The 26,911-nt window shown below is 50.4% G+C and overlaps 2 protein-coding genes across 3 annotated transcripts in view; both read left to right on the forward strand.

Moving 5' to 3' along the window:
• LOC106560616 (solute carrier organic anion transporter family member 2A1) overlaps positions 1-1,273 on the forward strand; it is a 43,134-nt gene extending 41,861 nt beyond the window's left edge. Inside the window, exon 14 of the mRNA XM_045687971.1 lies at positions 241-1,273. Within this exon, the coding sequence (XP_045543927.1) occupies positions 241-361 (121 nt within the window). The 3' untranslated portion in view covers positions 362-1,273. The remainder of the gene's footprint in view (positions 1-240) is intronic.
• A 1,974-nt stretch (positions 1,274-3,247) lies between these two features.
• LOC106560618 (ras-related protein Rab-6B) overlaps positions 3,248-26,911 on the forward strand; it is a 198,898-nt gene continuing 175,234 nt past the window's right edge. Inside the window, exon 1 of one of the 2 annotated variants that reach the window (XM_045687973.1) lies at positions 3,248-3,501. In XM_045687973.1, coding sequence (XP_045543929.1) covers positions 3,432-3,501 — 70 coding nt within the window. In that variant the 5' untranslated portion in view covers positions 3,248-3,431. The remainder of the gene's footprint in view (positions 3,502-26,911) is intronic. The other variant, XM_045687974.1, reaches the window with a different exon arrangement.

Genomic DNA, 26,911 nt, shown 5'->3' on the forward strand with positions numbered 1-26,911 from the left:
GTTGATTGATTGATTGGTGATTGGTTGGTTGACTGGATTGGTTGACTGATTGGTTGATTGGTTTCCCTGTAGGTACCTGGGTCTACAGGTGGGAATGTGATATTTACAGTCATGCTAAACTAGCTCTAACCCTCCTGCCTTATCGTATCTCCGCAGGTACCTGGGTCTACAGGTGGGAATGTGATATTTACAGTCATGCTAAACTAGCTCTAACCCTCCTGCCTTATCGTATCTCTGCAGGTACCTGGGCTTGCAGGTGGGCTTCAAGTTGATGGGGATCTTCCTGCTTGGGGTGGTGGGCTGGAAGGTCCTGAGGACCAGGGAGTACAGCCTGGAGAAGAGGCCTGATGGACCACTCTGATCTGGGATACAATTGACCTCCTGGCTCCCCATTCCGTCCTCTCTCCCATCTCACTTTAAATAGTAATCTCAGGTCCACTACTGTTCCTTTCAACAGTCTGCTGAGGTGTTCTGTCTGAATGTACTCTCCTTTACCTACCTGATCCACCTAACCTGTCTCACATGAGAGAAGAGACTCACCTATCAACTGCCAGTGGGCAAAGTCCACTATGCCTTTCAACCATAGAATGTTTCAACGTACTGCTTAAAGTATCCTCAAACCCAGCTGATCCTCCTGTTGGAGTAACCTCAGCACTGAAGGACACTCCAGCTCTGGTAAGGATACTATAACCCTCATTCAGGACACTATAGCTCCCCTTCGACTATCCTACACTCCTACAATATCCCCACACGAGGAAGTTGGTTCAATATCCCCACACGAGGAAGTTGGTTCAATATCCCCACACGAGAAAGTTGGTTCAATATCCCCACACGAGAAAGTTGGTTCAATATCCCCACACGAGAAAGTTGGTTCAATATCTCCACACGAGAAAGTTGGTTCAATATCCCCACACGAGGAAGTTGGTTCAATATCCCCACACGAGGAAGTTGGTTCAATATCTCCACACGAGGAAGTTGGTTCAGTATCTCCACACGAGGAAGTTGGTTCAGTATCCCCATACGGGAAAGGGGGTTCAGTATCTCCACATGGGGAAGGGGGTTCAGTATCCCCACACGGGAAAGGGGGTTCAGTATACCTACATGGGGAAGGGGGTTCAGTATCCCCACACAGGGAAGGGGGTTCAGTATCCCCACACGGGAAAGGGGGTTCAGTATCCCTACATGGGAAAGGGGGTTCAGTATCCCCACACAGGGAAGGGGGTTCAGTATCCCTACAAGGGGAAGGGGGTTCAGTATCCATACATGGGGAAGGGGGTTCAGTATCCCTACATGGGGAAGGGGGTTCAGTATCCATACATGGGGAAGGGGGGTTCAGTATCCCTACATGGGGAAGGGGGGGTTCAGTATCCCCACACAGGGAAGGGGGGTTCAGTATCCATACATGGGGGAGGGGGGTTCAGTATCCCCACACGGGGAAGGGGGTTCAGTATCCCCACACGGGGAAGGGGGTTCAGTATCCATACATGGGGAAGGGGGTTCAGTATCCCCACACGGGGAAGGGGGTTCAGTATCCATACATGGGGAAGGGGGTTCAGTATCCCCACACGGGGAAGGGGGTTCAGTATCCCCACACGGGGAAGGGGGTTCAGTATCCCTACATGGGGAAGGGGGGTTCAGTATCCCTACATGGGGAAGGGGGTTCAGTATCCCCACACGGGGAAGGGGGTTCAGTATCCCCACATGGGGAAGGGGGTTCAGTATCCCCACACGGGGAAGGGGGTTCAGTATCCCCACACGGGGAAGGGGGTTCAGTATCCCTACACGGGGAAGGGGGTTCAGTATCCCTACACGGGGAAGGGGGTTCAGTATCCCTACATGGGGAAGGGGGTTCAGTATCCCCACACGGGGAAGGGGGTTCAGTATCCCTACATGGGGAAGGGGGTTCAGTATCCCCACACGGGGAAGGGGGTTCAGTATCCCTACATGGGGAAGGGGGTTCAGTATCCCCACACGGGGAAGGGGGTTCAGTATCCCTACATGGGGAAGGGGGTTCAGTATCCCCACACGGGGAAGGGGGTTCAGTATCCCTACATGGGGAAGGGGGTTCAGTATCCCCACACGGGGAAGGGGGGTTCAGTATCCCTACATGGGGAAGGGGGTTCAGTATCCCCACACGGGGAAGGGGGGTTCAGTATCCCTACATGGGGAAGGGGGTTCAGTATCCCCACACGGGGAAGGGGGTTCAGTATCCCTACATGGGGAAGGGGGTTCAGTATCCCCACACGGGGAAGGGGGGTTCAGTATCCCTACATGGGGAAGGGGGTTCAGTATCCCCACACGGGGAAGGGGGTTCAGTATCCCTACATGGGGAAGGGGGTTCAGTATCCCTACATGGGGAAGGGGGTTCAGTATCCCCACACGGGGAAGGGGGTTCAGTATCCCTACATGGGGAAGGGGGTTCAGTATCCCTACATGGGGAAGGGGTTTCAGTATCCCCACACGGGGAAGGGGGTTCAGTATCCCTACATGGGGAAGGGGGTTCAGTATCCCCACACGGGGAAGGGGGTGATTTTAGATCATTTGAAGGATGGAACGTAGTCTTTGGGTGCACATTGAAAACTGTATACTTGCTGTTATCCCAGGGATGTTGTTCATTCAGGTTTCTAGTTGCGGAAGACAACAAAGTTAAAGTTAGCTTAATATTTAAGTTTCTCTTTAACACAGAGGCATTTTGGTGAGTGACATTATAGAGACTGAGTTTTTGTTTGAGATGTTTTTTTTTATTTTTTTTACACAGAATGGTAATTTTATAATCACATGATCAATATCTCATCAGCTTTAATCACAATAATATGCTATGCATCAAATATCAATTGCACTGTTTAAATAATTGTTATCTTGTTGAAATAGAATGCCAATACAATATGGTTAGTTTTGGATCATCTTAGTTTACGTGCCTTTTTATGCAGCAACAAATACTTGTAACTTCTGTAAATAATAAAAATGTTTGTTTATATTGTCTAATTGTTATATTGTGTTGGAAAAGTCTGTCTGTGTGTCTGTCTGTGTAATCATCATGGGTCACTCAAGTACTAAAGAGGGAGCAAGACGTAACGGATGAGGTGTGAAACTGAGTAGGCATTATGGCTTAACTAATCTAAAATGTAGTGCACAAAAGTTGTTTTTTTAAAAAGGGTAGGGGAAAGAGTTCCCTTTACTTCCGTTTCGCATGACGTCATGTGCCAGAGCAGGAAGGGAGGGGGCGGCAGACAAACAGAGCGCCAAGCGCGCATGCGCAGATCGCCGTTGAAACGGACAGGAGGTTATCCAGTCAGTAGCAGCACTTCCATCGCGGAGAGAGCAGAGTGAACGCTTTTCACTTTCACATCCATCATCAGCACCACAACCCCGGACCACTGGGGACCAAGCGTTTTCATTCTCCTACTCTGTTAGAAATTCGCCCCAAAAACATGTCTGTGGGTAGTGACTTTGGGAACCCCTTAAGAAAATTCAAACTGGTCTTTCTGGGGGAGCAAAGCGGTAAGTCATTCAGAATTCTCGGGAGAAGTTCTGTTCCGTTTGGGGATGACGATAAGCTGTCTGGATGCACCTGCTTGGTGTTCACTGTTACACGTTAAGTTTAAAGGATCTCTTTATCTATCGGCTTGCTGTACATGTTGCTCTTTAGTAACAGAATATACTACATTTTCTATGGGAAAATGTCAAGCAAGTTTTTCTTATGTTTTATATGTTGAAAATAGTTAAGACAAAAAACACGGTATAAAGTGTTTATAATGTCCGTCAATGGATTTAATTGTTAGGCCTATTTATTGTTTGATTATACTTTACGCACAGCAGGGGCAAAACATTATGATTTTTTTTTTGCAGTCCAGTGTCACAACAATTCACATTTTATAACGCAAATATAATTGTAGCTTGTCACCGATATGTAGGCTACAATTGTTATCTCAAATGGGTGGTGTTTATGCGATGATATTGTCTCAAATGCGAGTGCTGTGGTTTAAAAGAGATAAGTGAATTAATTAATTATTCTGTGTATGGCTGAGACACACCCAGGTTGCCAGTGTCTGTCGGTGGGAGAACTTGTGTAGCTGCAGTCTCTCTGCCACTGTATTCTCTCTCTTTCTCTCTTTCTCTCTCCATCTCTTTCCCTCTCTCTCTCTTTCCCTCTTTCTCCCTCTCTCTCTCTTTCCTTCTCTCTCTTTCCCTCTTTCTCTCTCTCTTTCCCTCTTTCTCCCTCTCTCTCTCTCTTTCCCTCTTTCTCCCTCTCTCTCTTTCCTTCTCTCTCTTTCCCTCTTTCTCCCTCTCTCTCTTTCCCTCTTTCTCCCCCTCTCTCTCTTTCTCTCTCTTTCCTTCTCTCTCTTTCCCCCTTTCTCTCTCTTTCCCTCTTTCTCTCTCTCTCTCTCTCTTTCTCTCTCTTTCCTTCTCTCTCTTTCCCCCTTTCTCTCTCTTTCCCTCTTTCTCTCTCTCTCCCTCTCTCTCTTTTTCTCTCTCTTTCCCTCTCTCTGTATCTCCAGACGATGACTAAGTCATTTGGTAATTTGCATAGTGAAGTGCGCTGGAAAATGTGGTCTAGTATAAAATATATGATCCCAATGAAGGGTTATTATGAATAGATAGACTGATGACCAACTTATCCCTGGCTTATCTTGGCTCAGTTTGTCCCTAAAGGCTCCACTACTCCACACCATTTTATGAGACTTGTTACATCTTTTCATGTAGGTTCATGGGGTGTGTAGAGAAGTCAAGAGGTTTGTTTTCAGAGAGCGAGAGAGGGAGGGGGTGGAGAGAAATGGAGAGGGAGGGAGAGAAAGAGATCAAATCAGATCAAATTTTATTGGTCACATACACGTGTTTAGCAGATGTTATTGCGAATGTAGCGAAATGCTTGATGTAGATGGAAAGGGAGGGAGGGAGTGAGAGAGAGGGATGGAAAAGGGAGGGAGGGAGGGAGTGAGAGAGAGGGATGGAGAGGGAGGGAGTGAGAGGGAGAGAGGGATGAGGGAGTGAGAGAGAGAGAGAGAGAGAGAGAGAGAGAGAGAGAGAGAGAGAGAGAGAGAGAGAGAGAGGGATGGAGAGGGAGGGAGTGAGTGAGAGAGAGGGAGAGGGAGTGAGAGAGAGAGAGAGGGAGGGAGGGAGGGAGGGAGGGAGGGAGGGAGGGTGAGGGAGGGAGGGAGGGAGGGAGAGAGAGAGGGATGGAGAGGGAGGGAGAGTGAGGGAGTGAGAGAGAGGGGGATGGAGAGGGAGGGAGTGAGAGAGAGAGAGGGAGGGAGTGAGAGGGAGAGGGAGGGAGGGAGTGAGGGAGTTAGAGGGAGGGAGAGAGAGAAGGATGGAGAGGGAAAGATAGACAGAGATGTGGTTAAGATTCAGTGGGGTCTGAAATGATTGGTGCCCTTGATAAAGATGAGAAATAATGACTGTACATAATACATTATTCAAATACTGAGCTATATTGTATGAAATAGTGACTGTACATAATACATTATTCAAATACTGAGCTATATTGTATGAAATAGTGACTGTACATAATACATTATTCAAATACTGAGCTATATTGTATGAAATAGTGACTGTACATAATACATTATTCAAATACTGAGCTATATTGTATGAAATAGTGACTGTACATAATACATTATTCAAGTACTGAGCTATATTGTATGAAATAGTGACTGTACATAATACATTATTCAAGTACTGAGCTATATTGTATGAAATAGTGACTGTACATAATACATTATTCAAATACTGAGCTATATTGTATGCTGCACAGAATGGGGAAATTATATTGTTTTATACTAATACAATCACTCAGAGAAAGAGATTTTGTTTCTCAACAAGGTAGGGGTCAAAATGATTGACACCCTTAAAGATTATTATAAATTAAGTAGTCAAAAGTTTAGTATTTGGTCCCATATTTATAGCACGCAATGATTACATCAAGCTTGTGATGCTACAAACTTGTTGGATGTATTTGCAGTTTGTTTTGGTTGTGTTTCAGATTATTATGTGCCCAATAGAAATGAATGGTAAATCATGTATTGTCTCATTTTGAAGTCACTTTTATTGTTATTGGGCTAAAATGTCCTGGTACTTGGTAAAGTTCATGATGCCGTTGAACGTAACAGTCGAAATCATGAGGTAAACGATAGTAAAACAGAGCAGATTCAGTTTGGATCCAGGCTCCTTCCTAGCAGACAGACAGGGTCTAGTTTGTATCCAGGCTCCTTCCTAGCAGACAGACAGGGTCTAGTTTGGATCCAGGCTCCTTCCTAGCAGAGAGACAGTGTCTAGTTTGGATCCAGGCTTCTTCCTAGCAGACAGACAGGGTCTAGTTTGGATCCAGGCTCCTTCCTAGCAGACAGACAGGGTCTAGTTTGGATCCATGCTCCTTCCTAGCAGAGAGACAGTGTCTAGTTTGGCTCCAGGCTCCTTCCTAGCAGACAGACAGTGTCTAGTTTGGATCCAGGCGCCTTCCTAGCAGACAGACAGTGTCTAGTTTGGATCCAGGCTCCTTCCTAGCAGACAGACAGGGTCTAGTTTGTATCCAGGCTCCTTCCTAGCAGACAGACAGGGTCTAGTTTGGATCCAGTCTCCTTCCTAGCAGACAGACAGTGTCTAGATGGGACCATGGCTCCTTCCTAGCAGACAGACAGGGTCTAGTTTGGATCCAGGCTCCTTCCTAGCAGACAGACAGTGTCTAGATGGGACCATTGCTCCTTCCTAGCAGACAGACAGTGTCTAGTTTGGATCCAGGCTCCTTCCTAGCAGACAGACAGTGTCTAGATGGGACCATTGCTCCTTCCTAGCAGACAGACAGTGTCTAGTTTGGATCCAGGCTCCTTCCTAGCAGACAGACAGTGTCTAGTTTGGATCCAGGCTCCTTCCTAGCAGACAGAAAGGGTCTAGTTTGGATCCAGGCTCCTTCCTAGCAGACAGACAGGGTCTAGTTTGGATCCAGGCTCCTTCCTAGCCGACAGACAGGGTCTAGTTTGGATCCAGGCTCCTTCCTAGCAGACAGACAGGGTCTAGTTTGGATCCATGCTCCTTCCTAGCAGACAGACAGTGTCTAGTTTGGATCCAGGCTCCTTCCTAGCAGACAGACAGTGTCTAGTTTGGATCCAGGCTCCTTCCTAGCAGACAGACAGGGTCTAGTTTGGATCCAGGCTCCTTCCTAGCAGACAGAGAGGGTCTAGTTTGGATCCAGGCTCCTTCCTAGCAGACAGAGAGTGTCTAGTTTGGATCCAGGCTCCTTCCTAGCAGACAGACAGGGTCTAGTTTGTATCCAGGCGCCTTCCTAGCAGACAGACAGTGTCTAGTTTGGATCCAGGCTCCTTCCTAGCAGACAGACAGGGTCTAGTTTGGATCCAGGCTCCTTCCTAGCAGACAGACAGTGTCTAGTTTGGATCCAGGCTCCTTCCTAGCAGACAGAAAGTGTCTAGTTTGGATCCATGCTCCTTCCTAGCAGACAGACAGGGTCTAGTTTGGATCCAGGCTCCTTCCTAGCAGACAGACAGTGTCTAGTTTGGATCCAGGCTCGTTCCTAGCAGACAGACAGGGTCTAGTTTAGATCCAGGCTCCTTCCTAGCAGACAGACAGTGTCTAGTTTGGATCCAGGCTCCTTCCTAGCAGACAGACAGTGTCTAGTTTGGATCCAGGCTCCTTCCTAGCAGACAGACAGTGTCTAGTTTGGATCCAGGCGCCTTCCTAGCAGACAGACAGTGTCTAGTTTGGATCCAGGCTCCTTCCTAGCAGACAGACAGTGTCTGGTTTGGATCAATGCTCCTTCCCACCAGACAGACAGGGTCTAGTTTGAATCCAGGCTCCTTCCTAGCAGACAGACAGTGTCTAGTTTGGATCCAGTCTCCTTCCTAGCAGACAGACAGTGTCTAGATGGGACCATGGCTCCTTCCTAGCAGACAGACATGGTCTAGTTTGGATCCAGGCTCCTTCCTAGCAGAGATACAGTGTCTAGTTTGGATCCATGCGCCTTCCTAGCAGACAGACAGGGTCTAGTTTGGATCAATGCTCCTTCCTAGCAGACAGACAGGGTCTAGTTTGGATCCAGGCTCCTTCCTAGCAGACAGACAGTGTCTAGTTTGGATCCAGGCTTCTTCCTAGCAGACAGACAGTATCTAGTTTGTATCCAGGCTCCTTCCTAGCAGACAGACAGTGTCTAGTTTGGATCCATGCGCCTTCCTAGCAGACAGACAGGGTCTAGTTTGGATCCAGGCTCCTTCCTAGCAGACAGTGTCTATTTTGGATCCAGGCTCCTTCCTAGCAGACAGACAGTGTCTAGTTTGGATCCAGGCTCCTTCCTAGCAGACAGACAGGGTCTAGTTTGGATCCAGGCTCCTTCCTAGCAGACAGACAGGGTCTAGTTTGGATCCAGGCTCCTTCCTATTAGACAGACAGTGTCTAGTTTGGATCCAGGCTCCTTCCTAGCAGACAGACAGTGTCTATTTTGGATCCAGGCTCCTTCCTAGCAGACAGACAGTGTCTAGTTTGGATCAATGCTCCTTCCTAGCAGACAGACAGGGTCTAGTTTGGATCAATGCTCCTTCCTAGCAGACAGACAGGGTCTAGTTTGGATCCAGGCTCCTTCCTAGCAGACAGACAGTGTCTAGTTTGGATCCAGTCTCCTTCCTAGCAGACAGACAGTGTCTAGATGGGACCATGGCTCCTTCCTAGCAGACAGACAGGGTCTAGTTTGTATCCAGGCTCCTTCCTAGCAGACAGACAGTGTCTAGATGGGACCATGGCTCCTTCCTAGCAGACAGACAGGGTCTAGTTTCGATCCAGGCTCCTTCCTAGCAGAGATACAGTGTCTAGTTTGGATCCAGGCTCCTTCCTAGCAGAGAGACAGTGTCTAGTTTGGATCCATGCTCCGTCCTAGCAGACAGACATTGTCTAGTTTGGATCCAGGCTCCTTCCTAGCAGACAGACAGTGTCTGGTTTGGATCCAGGCTCCTTCCTAGCAGACAGACAGGGTCTAGTTTGGATCCAGGCTCCTTCCTAGCAGACAGACAGGGTCTAGTTTGGATCCAGGCTCCTTCCTAGCAGACAGACAGTGTCTAGTTTGGATCCAGGCTCCTTCCTAGCAGACAGACAGGGTCTAGTTTGGATCCAGGCTCCTTCCTAGCAGACAGACAGGGTCTAGTTTGGATCCAGGCTCCTTCCTAGCAGACAGACAGTGTCTAGTTTGGATCCAGGCTCCTTCCTAGCAGACAGACAGTGTCTAGTTTGGATCCAGGCGCCTTCCTAGCAGACAGACAGTGTCTAGTTTGGATCCAGGCTCCTTCCTAGCAGACAGACAGTGTCTAGTTTGGATCCAGGCTCCTTCCTAGCAGACAGACAGTGTCTAGTTCTGATCCAGGCTCCTTCCTAGCAGACAGACAGGGTCTAGTTTGGATCCAGGCTCCTTCCTAGCAGACAGACAGTGTCTAGTTTGGATCCAGGCTCCTTCCTAGCAGACAGAAAGTGTCTAGTTTGGATCCAGGCTCCTTCCTAGCAGACAGACAGTGTCTAGTTGGAATCCATGCTCCTTCCTAGCAGACAGACAGTATCTAGTTTGTATCCAGGCTCCTTCCTAGCAGACAGACAGTGTCTAGTTTGGATCCAGGCTCCTTCCTAGCAGACAGACAGTGTCTAGATGGGACCATGGCTCCTTCCTAGCAGACAGACAGTGTCTAGTTTGGATCCAGGCTCCTTCCTAGCAGACAGACAGTGTCTAGTTTGGATCCAGGCTCCTTCCTAGCGGACAGACAGTGTCTAGTTTGGATCCAGGCTCCTTCCTAGCAGACAGACAGGGTCTAGTTTGGATCAATGCTCCTTCCTAGCAGACAGACAGGGTCTAGTTTGGATCCAGGCTCCTTCCTAGCAGACAGACAGTGTCTAGTTTGGATCCAGTCTCCTTCCTAGCAGACAGACAGGGTCTAGTTTGGATCCAGGCTCCTTCCTAGCAGACAGACAGGGTCTAGTTTGGATCCAGGCTCCTTCCTAGCAGACAGACAGTGTCTAGTTTGGATCCATGCGCCTTCCTAGCAGACAGACAGGGTCTAGTTTGGATCCAGGCTCCTTCCTAGCAGACAGACAGGGTCTAGTTTGGATCCAGGCTCCTTCCTAGCAGAGAGACAGGGTCTAGTTTGGATCCAGGCTCCTTCCTAGCAGACAGACAGTGTCTAGTTTGGAACCATGCTCCTTCCTAGCAGACAGACAGTGTCTAGTTTGGATCCAGGCATCTTCCTAGCAGACAGACAGTATCTAGTTTGTATCCAGGCTCCTTCCTAGCAGACAGACAGTGTCTAGTTTGGATCCATGCGCCTTCCTAGCAGACAGACAGGGTCTAGTTTGGATCCAGGCTCCTTCCTAGCAGACAGACAGCGTCTAGTTTGGATCCAGGCTCCTTCCTAGCAGACAGACAGTGTCTAGTTTGGATCCAGGCTCCTTCCTAGCAGACAGAAAGTGTCTAGTTTGGATCCATGCTCCTTCCTAGCAGACAGACAGTGTCAAGATGGGACCATGGCTCCTTCCTAGCAGACAGACAGTGTCTAGTTTGGATCCAGGCTCCTTCCTAGCAGACAGACAGTGTCTAGTTTGGATCCAGGCTCCTTCCTAGCAGACAGACAGGGTCTAGTTTGGATCAATGCTCCTTCCTAGCAGACAGACAGGGTCTAGTTTGGATCAAGGCTCCTTCCTAGCAGACAGACAGGGTCTAGTTTGGATCCAGGCTCCTTCCTAGCAGACAGACAGTGTCTAGTTTGGATCCAGTCTCCTTCCTAGCAGACAGACAGTGTCTAGATGGGACCATGGCTCCTTCCTAGCAGACAGACAGGGTCTAGTTTGTATCCAGGCTCCTTCCTAGCAGACAGACAGTGTCTAGATGGGACCATGGCTCCTTCCTAGCAGACAGACAGGGTCTAGTTTCGATCCAGGCTCCTTCCTAGCAGAGATACAGTGTCTAGTTTGGATCCAGGCTCCTTCCTAGCAGAGAGACAGTGTCTAGTTTGGATCCAGGCTCCTTCCTAGCAGACAGACAGTGTCTAGTTTGGATCCATGCGCCTTCCTAGCAGACAGACAGGGTCTGGTTTGGATCCAGGCTCCTTCCTAGCAGACAGACAGTGTCTAGTTCTGATCCAGGCTCCTTCCTAGCAGACAGACAGGGTCTAGTTTGGATCCAGGCTCCTTCCTAGCAGACAGACAGTGTCTAGTTTGGATCCAGGCTCCTTCCTAGCAGACAGAAAGTGTCTAGTTTGGATCCAGGCTCCTTGCTAGCAGACAGACAGTGTCTAGTTGGAATCCATGCTCCTTCCTAGCAGACAGACAGTATCTAGTTTGTATCCAGGCTCCTTCCTAGCAGACAGACAGTGTCTAGTTTGGATCCAGGCTCCTTCCTAGCAGACAGACAGTGTCTAGATGGGACCATGGCTCCTTCCTAGCAGACAGACAGTGTCTAGTTTGGATCCAGGCTCCTTCCTAGCAGACAGACAGTGTCTAGTTTGGATCCAGGCTCCTTCCTAGCGGACAGACAGTGTCTAGTTTGGATCCAGGCTCCTTCCTAGCAGACAGACAGGGTCTAGTTTGGATCAATGCTCCTTCCTAGCAGACAGACAGGGTCTAGTTTGGATCCAGGCTCCTTCCTAGCAGACAGACAGTGTCTAGTTTGGATCCAGTCTCCTTCCTAGCAGACAGACAGGGTCTAGTTTGGATCCAGGCTCCTTCCTAGCAGACAGACAGGGTCTAGTTTGGATCCAGGCTCCTTCCTAGCAGACAGACAGTGTCTAGTTTGGATCCATGCGCCTTCCTAGCAGACAGACAGGGTCTAGTTTGGATCCAGGCTCCTTCCTAGCAGACAGACAGGGTCTAGTTTGGATCCAGGCTCCTTCCTAGCAGAGAGACAGGGTCTAGTTTGGATCCAGGCTCCTTCCTAGCAGACAGACAGTGTCTAGTTTGGATCCATGCTCCTTCCTAGCAGACAGACAGTGTCTAGTTTGGATCCAGGCTCCTTCCTAGCAGACAGACAGTATCTAGTTTGTATCCAGGCTCCTTCCTAGCAGACAGACAGTGTCTAGTTTGGATCCATGCGCCTTCCTAGCAGACAGACAGGGTCTAGTTTGGATCCAGGCTCCTTCCTAGCAGACAGACAGTGTCTAGTTTGGATCCAGGCTCCTTCCTAGCAGACAGACAGTGTCTAGTTTGGATCCAGGCTCCTTCCTAGCAGACAGAAAGTGTCTAGTTTGGATCCATGCTCCTTCCTAGCAGACAGACAGTGTCAAGATGGGACCATGGCTCCTTCCTAGCAGACAGACAGTGTCTAGTTTGGATCCAGGCTCCTTCCTAGCAGACAGACAGTGTCTAGTTTGGATCCAGGCTCCTTCCTAGCAGACAGACAGTGTCTAGTTTGGATCCAGGCTCCTTCCTAGCAGACAGACAGGGTCTAGTTTGGATCAATGCTCCTTCCTAGCAGACAGACAGGGTCTAGTTTGGATCAATGCTCCTTCCTAGCAGACAGACAGGGTCTAGTTTGGATCCAGGCTCCTTCCTAGCAGACAGACAGTGTCTAGTTTGGATCCAGTCTCCTTCCTAGCAGACAGACAGTGTCTAGATGGGACCATGGCTCCTTCCTAGCAGACAGACAGGGTCTAGTTTGTATCCAGGCTCCTTCCTAGCAGACAGACAGTGTCTAGATGGGACCATGGCTCCTTCCTAGCAGACAGACAGGGTCTAGTTTCGATCCAGGCTCCTTCCTAGCAGAGAGACAGTGTCTAGTTTGGATCCAGGCTCCTTCCTAGCAGAGAGACAGTGTCTAGTTTGGATCCAGGCTCCTTCCTAGCAGACAGACAGTGTCTAGTTTGGATCCATGCGCCTTCCTAGCAGACAGACAGGGTCTAGTTTGGATCCAGGCTCCTTCCTAGCAGACAGACAGGGTCTAGTTTGGATCCAGGCTCCTTCCTAGCAGACAGACAGGGTCTGGTTTGGATCCAGGCTCCTTCCTAGCAGACAGACAGTGTCTAGTTTAGATCCAGGCTCCTTCCTAGCAGACAGACAGGGTCTAGTTTGGATCCAGGCTCCTTCCTAGCAGACAGACAGGGTCTAGTTTGGATCCAGGCTCCTTCCTAGCAGACAGACAGTGTCTAGTTTGGATCCAGGCTCCTTCCTAGCAGACAGACAGTGTCTAGTTTGGATCCAGGCTTCTTCCTAGCAGACAGACAGTATCTAGTTTGTATCCAGGCTCCTTCCTAGCAGACAGACAGTGTCTAGTTTGGATCCATGCGCCTTCCTAGCAGACAGACAGGGTCTAGTTTGGATCCAGGCTCCTTCCTAGCAGACAGACAGGGTCTAGTTTGGATCCAGGCTCCTTCCTAGCAGACAGACAGGGTCTGGTTTGGATCCAGGCTCCTTCCTAGCAGACAGACAGTGTCTAGTTTGGATCCAGGCTCCTTCCTAGCAGACAGACAGGGTCTAGTTTGGATCCAGGCTCCTTCCTAGCAGACAGACAGGGTCTAGTTTGGATCCAGGCTCCTTCCTAGCAGACAGACAGTGTCTAGTTTGGATCCAGGCTCCTTCCTAGCAGACAGACAGTGTCTAGTTTGGATCCAGGCTCCTTCCTAGCAGACAGACAGTGTCTAGTTTGGATCCAGGCTCCTTCCTAGCAGACAGACAGTGTCTAGTTTGGATCCAGGCTCCTTCCTAGCAGACAGACAGGGTCTAGTCTGGATCCAGGCTCCTTCCTAGCAGACAGACAGTGTCTAGTTTGGATCCAGGCTCCTTCCTAGCAGACAGACAGGGTCTAGTTTGGATCCAGGCTCCTTCCGAGCAGACAGACAGGGTCTAGTTTGGATCCAGGCTCCTTCCTAGCAGACAGACAGTGTCTAGTTTGGATCCAGGCTCCTTCCTAGCAGACAGACTGTGTCTAGTTTGGATCCAGGCTCCTTCCTAGCAGACAGACAGTGTCTAGTTTGGATCCAGGCTCCTTCCTAGCAGACAGACAGTGTCTGGTTTGGATCCAGGCTCCTTCCTAGCAGACAGACAGTGTCTGGTTTTGATCCAGACTCCTTCCTAGCAGACAGACAGTGTCTAGTTTGGATCCAGGCTCCTTCCTAGCAGACAGACAGTATCTAGTTTGGATCCAGGCTCCTTCATAGCAGACAGACAGTATCTAGTTTGGATCCATGCTCCTTCCTAGCAGACAGACAGTGTCTAGTTTGGATCCAGGCTCCTTCCTAGCAGACAGACAGGGTCTAGTTTGGATCCAGGCTCCTTCCTAGCAGACAGACAGGGTCTAGTTTGGATCCAGGCTCCTTCCTAGCAGACAGACAGGGTCTAGTTTGTATCCAGGCTCCTTCCTAGCAGACAGACAGGGTCTAGTTTGGATCCAGGCTCCTTCCTAGCAGACAGACAGTGTCTAGTTTGGATCCAGGCTCCTTCCTAGCAGACAGAAAGTGTCTAGTTTGGATCCATGCTCCTTCCTAGCAGACAGACAGTGTCAAGATGGGACCATGGCTCCTTCCTAGCAGACAGACAGTGTCTAGTTTGGATCCAGGCTCCTTCCTAGCAGACAGACAGTGTCTAGTTTGGATCCAGGCTCCTTCCTAGCAGACAGACAGTGTCTAGTTTGGATCCAGGCTCCTTCCTAGCAGACAGACAGGGTCTAGTTTGGATCAATGCTCCTTCCTAGCAGACAGACAGGGTCTAGTTTGGATCAATGCTCCTTCCTAGCAGACAGTCAGGGTCTAGTTTGGATCCAGGCTCCTTCCTAGCAGACAGACAGTGTCTAGTTTGGATCCAGTCTCCTTCCTAGCAGACAGACAGTGTCTAGATGGGACCATGGCTCCTTCCTAGCAGACAGACAGGGTCTAGTTTGTATCCAGGCTCCTTCCTAGCAGACAGACAGTGTCTAGATGGGACCATGGCTCCTTCCTAGCAGACAGACAGGGTCTAGTTTCGATCCAGGCTCCTTCCTAGCAGAGATACAGTGTCTAGTTTGGATCCAGGCTCCTTCCTAGCAGAGAGACAGTGTCTAGTTTGGATCCATGCTCCGTCCTAGCAGACAGACAGTGTCTAGTTTGGATCCAGGCTCCTTCCTAGCAGACAGACAGGGTCTAGTTTGGATCCAGGCTCCTTCCTAGCAGACAGACAGGGTCTAGTTTGGATCCAGGCTCCTTCCTAGCAGACAGACAGTGTCTAGTTTGGATCCATGCGCCTTCCTAGCAGACAGACAGGGTCTAGTTTGGATCCAGGCTCCTTCCTAGCAGACAGACAGGGTCTAGTTTGGATCAATGCTCCTTCCTAGCAGACAGACAGGGGTCTAGTTTGGATCCAGGCTCCTTCCTAGCAGACAGACAGTGTCTAGTTTGGATCCAGTCTCCTTCCTAGCAGACAGACAGGGTCTAGTTTGGATCCAGGCTCCTTCCTAGCAGACAGACAGTGTCTAGTTTGGATCCAGGCTCCTTCCTAGCAGACAGACAGGGTCTAGTTTGGATCAATGCTCCTTCCTAGCAGACAGACAGGGTCTAGTTTGGATCAATGCTCCTTCCTAGCAGACAGACAGGGTCTAGTTTGGATCCAGGCTCCTTCCTAGCAGACAGAGAGGGTCTAGTTTGGATCCAGGCTCCTTCCTAGCAGACAGAGAGTGTCTAGTTTGGATCCAGGCTCCTTCCTAGCAGACAGACAGGGTCTAGTTTGTATCCAGGCTCCTTCCTAGCAGACAGACAGTGTCTAGTTTGGATCCAGGCTCCTTCCTAGCAGACAGACAGGGTCTAGTTTGGATCCAGGCTCCTTCCTAGCAGACAGACAGTGTCTAGATGGGACCATGGCTCCTTCCTAGCAGACAGACAGGGTCTAGTTTGGATCCAGGCTCCTTCCTAGCAGACAGACAGTGTCTAGATGGGACCATTGCTCCTTCCTAGCAGACAGACAGTGTCTAGTTTGGATCCAGGCTCCTTCCTAGCAGACAGACAGTGTCTAGATGGGACCATTGCTCCTTCCTAGCAGACAGACAGTGTCTAGTTTGGATCCAGGCTCCTTCCTAGCAGACAGACAGTGTCTAGTTTGGATCCAGGCTCCTTCCTAGCAGACAGAAAGGGTCTAGTTTGGATCCAGGCTCCTTCCTAGCAGACAGACAGGGTCTAGTTTGGATCCAGGCTCCTTCCTAGCCGACAGACAGGGTCTAGTTTGGATCCAGGCTCCTTCCTAGCAGACAGACAGGGTCTAGTTTGGATCCATGCTCCTTCCTAGCAGACAGACAGTGTCTAGTTTGGATCCAGGCTCCTTCCTAGCAGACAGACAGTGTCTAGTTTGGATCCAGGCTCCTTCCTAGCAGACAGACAGGGTCTAGTTTGGATCCAGGCTCCTTCCTAGCAGACAGAGAGGGTCTAGTTTGGATCCAGGCTCCTTCCTAGCAGACAGAGAGTGTCTAGTTTGGATCCAGGCTCCTTCCTAGCAGACAGACAGGGTCTAGTTTGGATCCAGGCGCCTTCCTAGCAGACAGACAGTGTCTAGTTTGGATCCAGGCTCCTTCCTAGCAGACAGACAGGGTCTAGTTTGGATCCAGGCTCCTTCCTAGCAGACAGACAGTGTCTAGTTTGGATCCATGCTCCTTCCTAGCAGACAGACAGTGTCTAGTTTGGATCCAGGCTCCTTCCTAGCAGACAGACAGTGTCTAGTTTGGATCCAGGCTCCTTCCTAGCAGACAGACAGGGTCTAGTTTGGATCCAGGCTCCTTCCTAGCAGACAGACAGTGTCTAGTTTGGATCCAGGCTCCTTCCTAGCAGACAGACAGGGTCTAGTTTGGATCCAGGCTCCTTCCTAGCAGACAGAAAGTGTCTAGTTTGGATCCATGCTCCTTCCTAGCAGACAGACAGGGTCTAGTTTGGATCCAGGCTCCTTCCTAGCAGACAGACAGTGTCTAGTTTGGATCCAGGCTCCTTCCTAGCAGACAGACAGGGTCTAGTTTAGATCCAGGCTCCTTCCTAGCAGACAGACAGTGTCTAGTTTGGATCCAGGCTCCTTCCTAGCAGACAGACAGTGTCTAGTTTGGATCCAGGCTCCTTCCTAGCAGACAGACAGTGTCTAGTTTGGATCCAGGCGCCTTCCTAGCAGACAGACAGTGTCTAGTTTGGATCCAGGCTCCTTCCTAGCAGACAGACAGTGTCTGGTTTGGATCAATGCTCCTTCCCACCAGACAGACAGGGTCTAGTTTGAATCCAGGCTCCTTCCTAGCAGACAGACAGTGTCTAGTTTGGATCCAGTCTCCTTCCTAGCAGACAGACAGTGTCTAGATGGGACCATGGCTCCTTCCTAGCAGACAGACATGGTCTAGTTTGGATCCAGGCTCCTTCCTAGCAGAGATACAGTGTCTAGTTTGGATCCATGCGCCTTCCTAGCAGACAGACAGGGTCTAGTTTGGATCCAGGCTCCTTCCTAGCAGACAGACAGGGTCTAGTTTGGATCCAGGCTCCTTCCTAGCAGACAGACAGTGTCTAGTTTGGATCCAGGCTTCTTCCTAGCAGACAGACAGTATCTAGTTTGTATCCAGGCTCCTTCCTAGCAGACAGACAGTGTCTAGTTTGGATCCATGCGCCTTCCTAGCAGACAGACAGGGTCTAGTTTGGATCCAGGCTCCTTCCTAGCAGACAGTGTCTATTTTGGATCCAGGCTCCTTCCTAGCAGACAGACAGTGTCTAGTTTGGATCCAGGCTCCTTCCTAGCAGACAGACAGGGTCTAGTTTGGATCCAGGCTCCTTCCTAGCAGACAGACAGGGTCTAGTTTGGATCCAGGCTCCTTCCTAGTAGACAGACAGTGTCTAGTTTGGATCCAGGCTCCTTCCTAGCAGACAGACAGTGTCTATTTTGGATCCAGGCTCCTTCCTAGCAGACAGACAGTGTCTAGTTTGGATCCAGGCTCCTTCCTAGCAGACAGACAGGGTCTAGTTTGGATCAATGCTCCTTCCTAGCAGACAGACAGGGTCTAGTTTGGATCAATGCTCCTTCCTAGCAGACAGACAGGGTCTAGTTTGGATCCAGGCTCCTTCCTAGCAGACAGACAGTGTCTAGTTTGGATCCAGTCTCCTTCCTAGCAGACAGACAGTGTCTAGATGGGACCATGGCTCCTTCCTAGCAGACAGACAGGGTCTAGTTTGTATCCAGGCTCCTTCCTAGCAGACAGACAGTGTCTAGATGGGACCATGGCTCCTTCCTAGCAGACAGACAGGGTCTAGTTTCGATCCAGGCTCCTTCCTAGCAGAGATACAGTGTCTAGTTTGGATCCAGGCTCCTTCCTAGCAGAGAGACAGTGTCTAGTTTGGATCCATGCTCCGTCCTAGCAGACAGACAGTGTCTAGTTTGGATCCAGGCTCCTTCCTAGCAGACAGACAGGGTCTAGTTTGGATCCAGGCTCCTTCCTAGCAGACAGACAGGGTCTAGTTTGGATCCAGGCTCCTTCCTAGCAGACAGACAGTGTCTAGTTTGGATCCATGCGCCTTCCTAGCAGACAGACAGGGTCTAGTTTGGATCCAGGCTCCTTCCTAGCAGACAGACAGGGTCTAGTTTGGATCAATGCTCCTTCCTAGCAGACAGACAGGGTCTAGTTTGGATCCAGGCTCCTTCCTAGCAGACAGACAGTGTCTAGTTTGGATCCAGTCTCCTTCCTAGCAGACAGACAGGGTCTAGTTTGGATCCAGGCTCCTTCCTAGCAGACAGACAGTGTCTAGTTTGGATCCAGGCTCCTTCCTAGCAGACAGACAGGGTCTAGTTTGGATCAATGCTCCTTCCTAGCAGACAGACAGGGTCTAGTTTGGATCAATGCTCCTTCCTAGCAGACAGACAGGGTCTAGTTTGGATCCAGGCTCCTTCCTAGCAGACAGAGAGGGTCTAGTTTGGATCCAGGCTCCTTCCTAGCAGACAGAGAGTGTCTAGTTTGGATCCAGGCTCCTTCCTAGCAGACAGACAGGGTCTAGTTTGTATCCAGGCTCCTTCCTAGCAGACAGACAGTGTCTAGTTTGGATCCAGGCTCCTTCCTAGCAGACAGACAGGGTCTAGTTTGGATCCAGGCTCCTTCCTAGCAGACAGACAGTGTCTAGATGGGACCATGGCTCCTTCCTAGCAGACAGACAGGGTCTAGTTTGGATCCAGGCTCCTTCCTAGCAGACAGACAGTGTCTAGATGGGACCATTGCTCCTTCCTAGCAGACAGACAGTGTCTAGTTTGGATCCAGGCTCCTTCCTAGCAGACAGACAGTGTCTAGATGGGACCATTGCTCCTTCCTAGCAGACAGACAGTGTCTAGTTTGGATCCAGGCTCCTTCCTAGCAGACAGACAGTGTCTAGTTTGGATCCAGGCTCCTTCCTAGCAGACAGAAAGGGTCTAGTTTGGATCCAGGCTCCTTCCTAGCAGACAGACAGGGTCTAGTTTGGATCCAGGCTCCTTCCTAGCCGACAGACAGGGTCTAGTTTGGATCCAGGCTCCTTCCTAGCAGACAGACAGGGTCTAGTTTGGATCCATGCTCCTTCCTAGCAGACAGACAGTGTCTAGTTTGGATCCAGGCTCCTTCCTAGCAGACAGACAGTGTCTAGTTTGGATCCAGGCTCCTTCCTAGCAGACAGACAGGGTCTAGTTTGGATCCAGGCTCCTTCCTAGCAGACAGAGAGGGTCTAGTTTGGATCCAGGCTCCTTCCTAGCAGACAGAGAGTGTCTAGTTTGGATCCAGGCTCCTTCCTAGCAGACAGACAGGGTCTAGTTTGTATCCAGGCGCCTTCCTAGCAGACAGACAGTGTCTAGTTTGGATCCAGGCTCCTTCCTAGCAGACAGACAGGGTCTAGTTTGGATCCAGGCTCCTTCCTAGCAGACAGAAAGTGTCTAGTTTGGATCCATGCTCCTTCCTAGCAGACAGACAGGGTCTAGTTTGGATCCAGGCTCCTTCCTAGCAGACAGACAGTGTCTAGTTTGGATCCAGGCTCCTTCCTAGCAGACAGACAGGGTCTAGTTTGGATCCAGGCTCCTTCCTAGCAGACAGACAGGGTCTAGTTTGGATCCAGGCTCCTTCCTAGCAGACAGACAGGGTCTAGTTTGGATCCAGGCTCCTTCCTAGCAGACAGACAGTGTCTAGTTTGGATCCAGGCTCCTTCCTAGCAGACAGACAGGGTCTAGTTTGGATCCAGGCGCCTTCCTAGCAGACAGACAGTGTCTAGTTTGGATCCAGGCTCCTTCCTAGCAGACAGACAGTGTCTGGTTTGGATCAATGCTCCTTCCCACCAGACAGACAGGGTCTAGTTTGAATCCAGGCTCCTTCCTAGCAGACAGACAGTGTCTAGTTTGGATCCAGTCTCCTTCCTAGCAGACAGACAGTGTCTAGATGGGACCATGGCTCCTTCCTAGCAGACAGACATGGTCTAGTTTGGATCCAGGCTCCTTCCTAGCAGAGATACAGTGTCTAGTTTGGATCCATGCGCCTTCCTAGCAGACAGACAGGGTCTAGTTTGGATCCAGGCTCCTTCCTAGCAGACAGACAGGGTCTAGTTTGGATCCAGGCTCCTTCCTAGCAGACAGACAGTGTCTAGTTTGGATCCAGGCTTCTTCCTAGCAGACAGACAGTATCTAGTTTGTATCCAGGCTCCTTCCTAGCAGACAGACAGTGTCTAGTTTGGATCCATGCGCCTTCCTAGCAGACAGACAGGGTCTAGTTTGGATCCAGGCTCCTTCCTAGCAGACAGTGTCTATTTTGGATCCAGGCTCCTTCCTAGCAGACAGACAGTGTCTAGTTTGGATCCAGGCTCCTTCCTAGCAGACAGACAGGGTCTAGTTTGGATCCAGGCTCCTTCCTAGCAGACAGACAGGGTCTAGTTTGGATCCAGGCTCCTTCCTATTAGACAGACAGTGTCTAGTTTGGATCCAGGCTCCTTCCTAGCAGACAGACAGTGTCTATTTTGGATCCAGGCTCCTTCCTAGCAGACAGACAGTGTCTAGTTTGGATCCAGGCTCCTTCCTAGCAGACAGACAGGGTCTAGTTTGGATCAATGCTCCTTCCTAGCAGACAGACAGGGTCTAGTTTGGATCAATGCTCCTTCCTAGCAGACAGACAGGGTCTAGTTTGGATCCAGGCTCCTTCCTAGCAGACAGACAGTGTCTAGTTTGGATCCAGTCTCCTTCCTAGCAGACAGACAGTGTCTAGATGGGACCATGGCTCCTTCCTAGCAGACAGACAGGGTCTAGTTTGTATCCAGGCTCCTTCCTAGCAGACAGACAGTGTCTAGATGGGACCATGGCTCCTTCCTAGCAGACAGACAGGGTCTAGTTTCGATCCAGGCTCCTTCCTAGCAGAGATACAGTGTCTAGTTTGGATCCAGGCTCCTTCCTAGCAGAGAGACAGTGTCTAGTTTGGATCCATGCTCCGTCCTAGCAGACAGACAGTGTCTAGTTTGGATCCAGGCTCCTTCCTAGCAGACAGACAGGGTCTAGTTTGGATCCAGGCTCCTTCCTAGCAGACAGACAGGGTCTAGTTTGGATCCAGGCTCCTTCCTAGCAGACAGACAGTGTCTAGTTTGGATCCATGCGCCTTCCTAGCAGACAGACAGGGTCTAGTTTGGATCCAGGCTCCTTCCTAGCAGACAGACAGGGTCTAGTTTGGATCAAGGCTCCTTCCTAGCAGACAGACAGGGTCTAGTTTGGATCCAGGCTCCTTCCTAGCAGACAGACAGTGTCTAGTTTGGATCCAGTCTCCTTCCTAGCAGACAGACAGGGTCTAGTTTGGATCCAGGCTCCTTCCTAGCAGACAGACAGGGTCTAGTTTGGATCCAGGCTCCTTCCTAGCAGACAGACAGGGTCTAGTTTGGATCAATGCTCCTTCCTAGCAGACAGACAGGGTCTAGTTTGGATCAATGCTCCTTCCTAGCAGACAGACAGGGTCTAGTTTGGATCCAGGCTCCTTCCTAGCAGACAGAGAGGGTCTAGTTTGGATCCAGGCTCCTTCCTAGCAGACAGAGAGTGTCTAGTTTGGATCCAGGCTCCTTCCTAGCAGACAGACAGGGTCTAGTTTGTATCCAGGCTCCTTCCTAGCAGACAGACAGTGTCTAGTTTGGATCCAGGCTCCTTCCTAGCAGACAGACAGGGTCTAGTTTGGATCCAGGCTCCTTCCTAGCAGACAGACAGTGTCTAGATGGGACCATGGCTCCTTCCTAGCAGACAGACAGGGTCTAGTTTGGATCCAGGCTCCTTCCTAGCAGACAGACAGTGTCTAGATGGGACCATTGCTCCTTCCTAGCAGACAGACAGTGTCTAGTTTGGATCCAGGCTCCTTCCTAGCAGACAGACAGTGTCTAGATGGGACCATTGCTCCTTCCTAGCAGACAGACAGTGTCTAGTTTGGATCCAGGCTCCTTCCTAGCAGACAGACAGTGTCTAGTTTGGATCCAGGCTCCTTCCTAGCAGACAGAAAGGGTCTAGTTTGGATCCAGGCTCCTTCCTAGCAGACAGACAGGGTCTAGTTTGGATCCAGGCTCCTTCCTAGCCGACAGACAGGGTCTAGTTTGGATCCAGGCTCCTTCCTAGCAGACAGACAGGGTCTAGTTTGGATCCATGCTCCTTCCTAGCAGACAGACAGTGTCTAGTTTGGATCCAGGCTCCTTCCTAGCAGACAGACAGTGTCTAGTTTGGATCCAGGCTCCTTCCTAGCAGACAGACAGGGTCTAGTTTGGATCCAGGCTCCTTCCTAGCAGACAGAGAGGGTCTAGTTTGGATCCAGGCTCCTTCCTAGCAGACAGAGAGTGTCTAGTTTGGATCCAGGCTCCTTCCTAGCAGACAGACAGGGTCTAGTTTGGATCCAGGCGCCTTCCTAGCAGACAGACAGTGTCTAGTTTGGATCCAGGCTCCTTCCTAGCAGACAGACAGGGTCTAGTTTGGATCCAGGCTCCTTCCTAGCAGACAGAAAGTGTCTAGTTTGGATCCATGCTCCTTCCTAGCAGACAGACAGGGTCTAGTTTGGATCCAGGCTCCTTCCTAGCAGACAGACAGTGTCTAGTTTGGATCCAGGCTCCTTCCTAGCAGACAGACAGGGTCTAGTTTGGATCCAGGCTCCTTCCTAGCAGACAGACAGTGTCTAGTTTGGATCCAGGCTCCTTCCTAGCAGACAGACAGGGTCTAGTTTGGATCCAGGCTCCTTCCTAGCAGACAGAAAGTGTCTAGTTTGGATCCATGCTCCTTCCTAGCAGACAGACAGGGTCTAGTTTGGATCCAGGCTCCTTCCTAGCAGACAGACAGTGTCTAGTTTGGATCCAGGCTCCTTCCTAGCAGACAGACAGGGTCTAGTTTAGATCCAGGCTCCTTCCTAGCAGACAGACAGTGTCTAGTTTGGATCCAGGCTCCTTCCTAGCAGACAGACAGTGTCTAGTTTGGATCCAGGCTCCTTCCTAGCAGACAGACAGTGTCTAGTTTGGATCCAGGCGCCTTCCTAGCAGACAGACAGTGTCTAGTTTGGATCCAGGCTCCTTCCTAGCAGACAGACAGTGTCTGGTTTGGATCAATGCTCCTTCCCAGCAGACAGACAGGGTCTAGTTTGGATCCAGGCTCCTTCCTAGCAGACAGACAGGGTCTAGTTTGGATCCAGGCTCCTTCCTAGCAGACAGACAGTGTCTAGATGGGACCATGGCTCCTTCCTAGCAGACAGACATGGTCTAGTTTGGATCCAGGCTCCTTCCTAGCAGAGATACAGTGTCTAGTTTGGATCCATGCGCCTTCCTAGCAGACAGACAGGGTCTAGTTTGGATCCAGGCTCCTTCCTAGCAGACAGACAGGGTCTAGTTTGGATCCAGGCTCCTTCCTAGCAGACAGACAGTGTCTAGTTTGGATCCAGGCTTCTTCCTAGCAGACAGACAGTATCTAGTTTGGATCCAGGCTCCTTCCTAGCAGACAGACAGTGTCTAGTTTGGATCCATGCGCCTTCCTAGCAGACAGACAGGGTCTAGTTTGGATCCAGGCTCCTTCCTAGCAGACAGTGTCTATTTTGGATCCAGGCTCCTTCCTAGCAGACAGACAGTGTCTAGTTTGGATCCAGGCTCCTTCCTAGCAGACAGACAGGGTCTAGTTTGGATCCAGGCTCCTTCCTAGCAGACAGACAGGGTCTAGTTTGGATCCAGGCTCCTTCCTATCAGACAGACAGTGTCTAGTTTGGATCCAGGCTCCTTCCTAGCAGACAGACAGTGTCTATTTTGGATCCAGGCTCCTTCCTAGCAGACAGACAGTGTCTAGTTTGGATCCAGGCTCCTTCCTAGCAGACAGACAGGGTCTAGTTTGGATCAATGCTCCTTCCTAGCAGACAGACAGGGTCTAGTTTGGATCAATGCTCCTTCCTAGCAGACAGACAGGGTCTAGTTTGGATCCAGGCTCCTTCCTAGCAGACAGACAGTGTCTAGTTTGGATCCAGTCTCCTTCCTAGCAGACAGACAGTGTCTAGATGGGACCATGGCTCCTTCCTAGCAGACAGACAGGGTCTAGTTTGGATCCAGGCTCCTTCCTAGCAGACAGACAGTGTCTAGATGGGACCATGGCTCCTTCCTAGCAGACAGACAGGGTCTAGTTTCGATCCAGGCTCCTTCCTAGCAGAGATACAGTGTCTAGTTTGGATCCAGGCTCCTTCCTAGCAGAGAGACAGTGTCTAGTTTGGATCCATGCTCCGTCCTAGCAGACAGACAGTGTCTAGTTTGGATCCAGGCTCCTTCCTAGCAGACAGACAGTGTCTGGTTTGGATCCAGGCTCCTTCCTAGCAGACAGACAGGGTCTAGTTTGGATCCAGGCTCCTTCCTAGCAGACAGACAGGGTCTAGTTTGGATCCAGGCTCCTTCCTAGCAGACAGACAGTGTCTAGTTTGGATCCAGGCTCCTTCCTAGCAGACAGACAGGGTCTAGTTTGGATCCAGGCTCCTTCCTAGCAGACAGACAGGGTCTAGTTTGGATCCAGGCTCCTTCCTAGCAGACAGACAGTGTCTAGTTTGGATCCAGGCTCCTTCCTAGCAGACAGACAGTGTCTAGTTTGGATCCAGGCGCCTTCCTAGCAGACAGACAGTGTCTAGTTTGGATCCAGGCTCCTTCCTAGCAGACAGACAGTGTCTGGTTTGGATCCAGGCTCCTTCCTAGCAGACAGACAGTGTCTAGTTCTGATCCAGGCTCCTTCCTAGCAGACAGACAGGGTCTAGTTTGGATCCAGGCTCCTTCCTAGCAGACAGACAGTGTCTAGTTTGGATCCAGGCTCCTTCCTAGCAGACAGAAAGTGTCTAGTTTGGATCCAGGCTCCTTCCTAGCAGACAGACAGTGTCTAGTTGGGATCCATGCTCCTTCCTAGCAGACAGACAGTGTCTAGTTTGGATCCAGGCTCCTTCCTAGCAGACAGACAGTGTCTAGTTTGGATCCAGGCTCCTTCCTAGCAGACAGACAGTGTCTAGATGGGACCATGGCTCCTTCCTATCAGACAGACAGTGTCTAGTTTGGATCCAGTCTCCTTCCTAGCAGACAGACAGGGTCTAGTTTGGATCCAGGCTCCTTCCTAGCAGACAGACAGGGTCTAGTTTGGATCCAGGCTCCTTCCTAGCAGACAGACAGTGTCTAGTTTGGATCCATGCGCCTTCCTAGCAGACAGACAGGGTCTAGTTTGGATCCAGGCTCCTTCCTAGCAGACAGACAGGGTCTAGTTTGGATCCAGGCTCCTTCCTAGCAGAGAGACAGGGTCTAGTTTGGATCCAGGCTCCTTCCTAGCAGACAGACAGTGTCTAGTTTGGAACCATGCTCCTTCCTAGCAGACAGACAGTGTCTAGTTTGGATCCAGGCTTCTTCCTAGCAGACAGACAGTATCTAGTTTGTATCCAGGCTCCTTCCTAGCAGACAGACAGTGTCTAGTTTGGATCCATGCGCCTTCCTAGCAGACAGACAGGGTCTAGTTTGGATCCAGGCTCCTTCCTAGCAGACAGACAGGGTCTAGTTTGGATCCAGGCTCCTTCCTAGCAGACAGACAGTGTCTAGTTTGGATCCAGGCTCCTTCCTAGCAGACAGAAAGTGTCTAGTTTGGATCCATGCTCCTTCCTAGCAGACAGACAGTGTCAAGATGGGACCATGGCTCCTTCCTAGCAGACAGACAGTGTCTAGTTTGGATCCAGGCTCCTTCCTAGCAGACAGACAGTGTCTAGTTTGGATCCAGGCTCCTTCCTAGCAGACAGACAGTGTCTAGTTTGGATCCAGGCTCCTTCCTAGCAGACAGACAGGGTCTAGTTTGGATCAATGCTCCTTCCTAGCAGACAGACAGGGTCTAGTTTGGATCAATGCTCCTTCCTAGCAGACAGACAGGGTCTAGTTTGGATCCAGGCTCCTTCCTAGCAGACAGACAGTGTCTAGTTTGGATCCAGTCTCCTTCCTAGCAGACAGACAGTGTCTAGATGGGACCATGGCTCCTTCCTAGCAGACAGACAGGGTCTAGTTTGTATCCAGGCTCCTTCCTAGCAGACAGACAGTGTCTAGATGGGACCATGGCTCCTTCCTAGCAGACAGACAGGGTCTAGTTTCGATCCAGGCTCCTTCCTAGCAGAGATACAGTGTCTAGTTTGGATCCAGGCTCCTTCCTAGCAGAGAGACAGTGTCTAGTTTGGATCCAGGCTCCTTCCTAGCAGACAGACAGTGTCTAGTTTGGATCCAGGCGCCTTCCTAGCAGACAGACAGGGTCTAGTTTGGATCCAGGCTCCTTCCTAGCAGACAGACAGGGTCTAGTTTGGATCCAGGCTCCTTCCTAGCAGACAGACAGGGTCTAGTTTGGATCCAGGCTCCTTCCTAGCAGACAGACAGTGTCTAGTTTGGATCCAGGCTCCTTCCTAGCAGACAGACAGGGTCTAGTTTGGATCCAGGCTCCTTCCTAGCAGACAGACAGTATCTAGTTTGGATCCAGGCTCCTTCCTAGCAGA

This window comes from Salmo salar, chromosome ssa10 (assembly GCF_905237065.1).
Source record: "Salmo salar chromosome ssa10, Ssal_v3.1, whole genome shotgun sequence".
Lineage (NCBI taxonomy): Eukaryota > Metazoa > Chordata > Actinopteri > Salmoniformes > Salmonidae > Salmo > Salmo salar.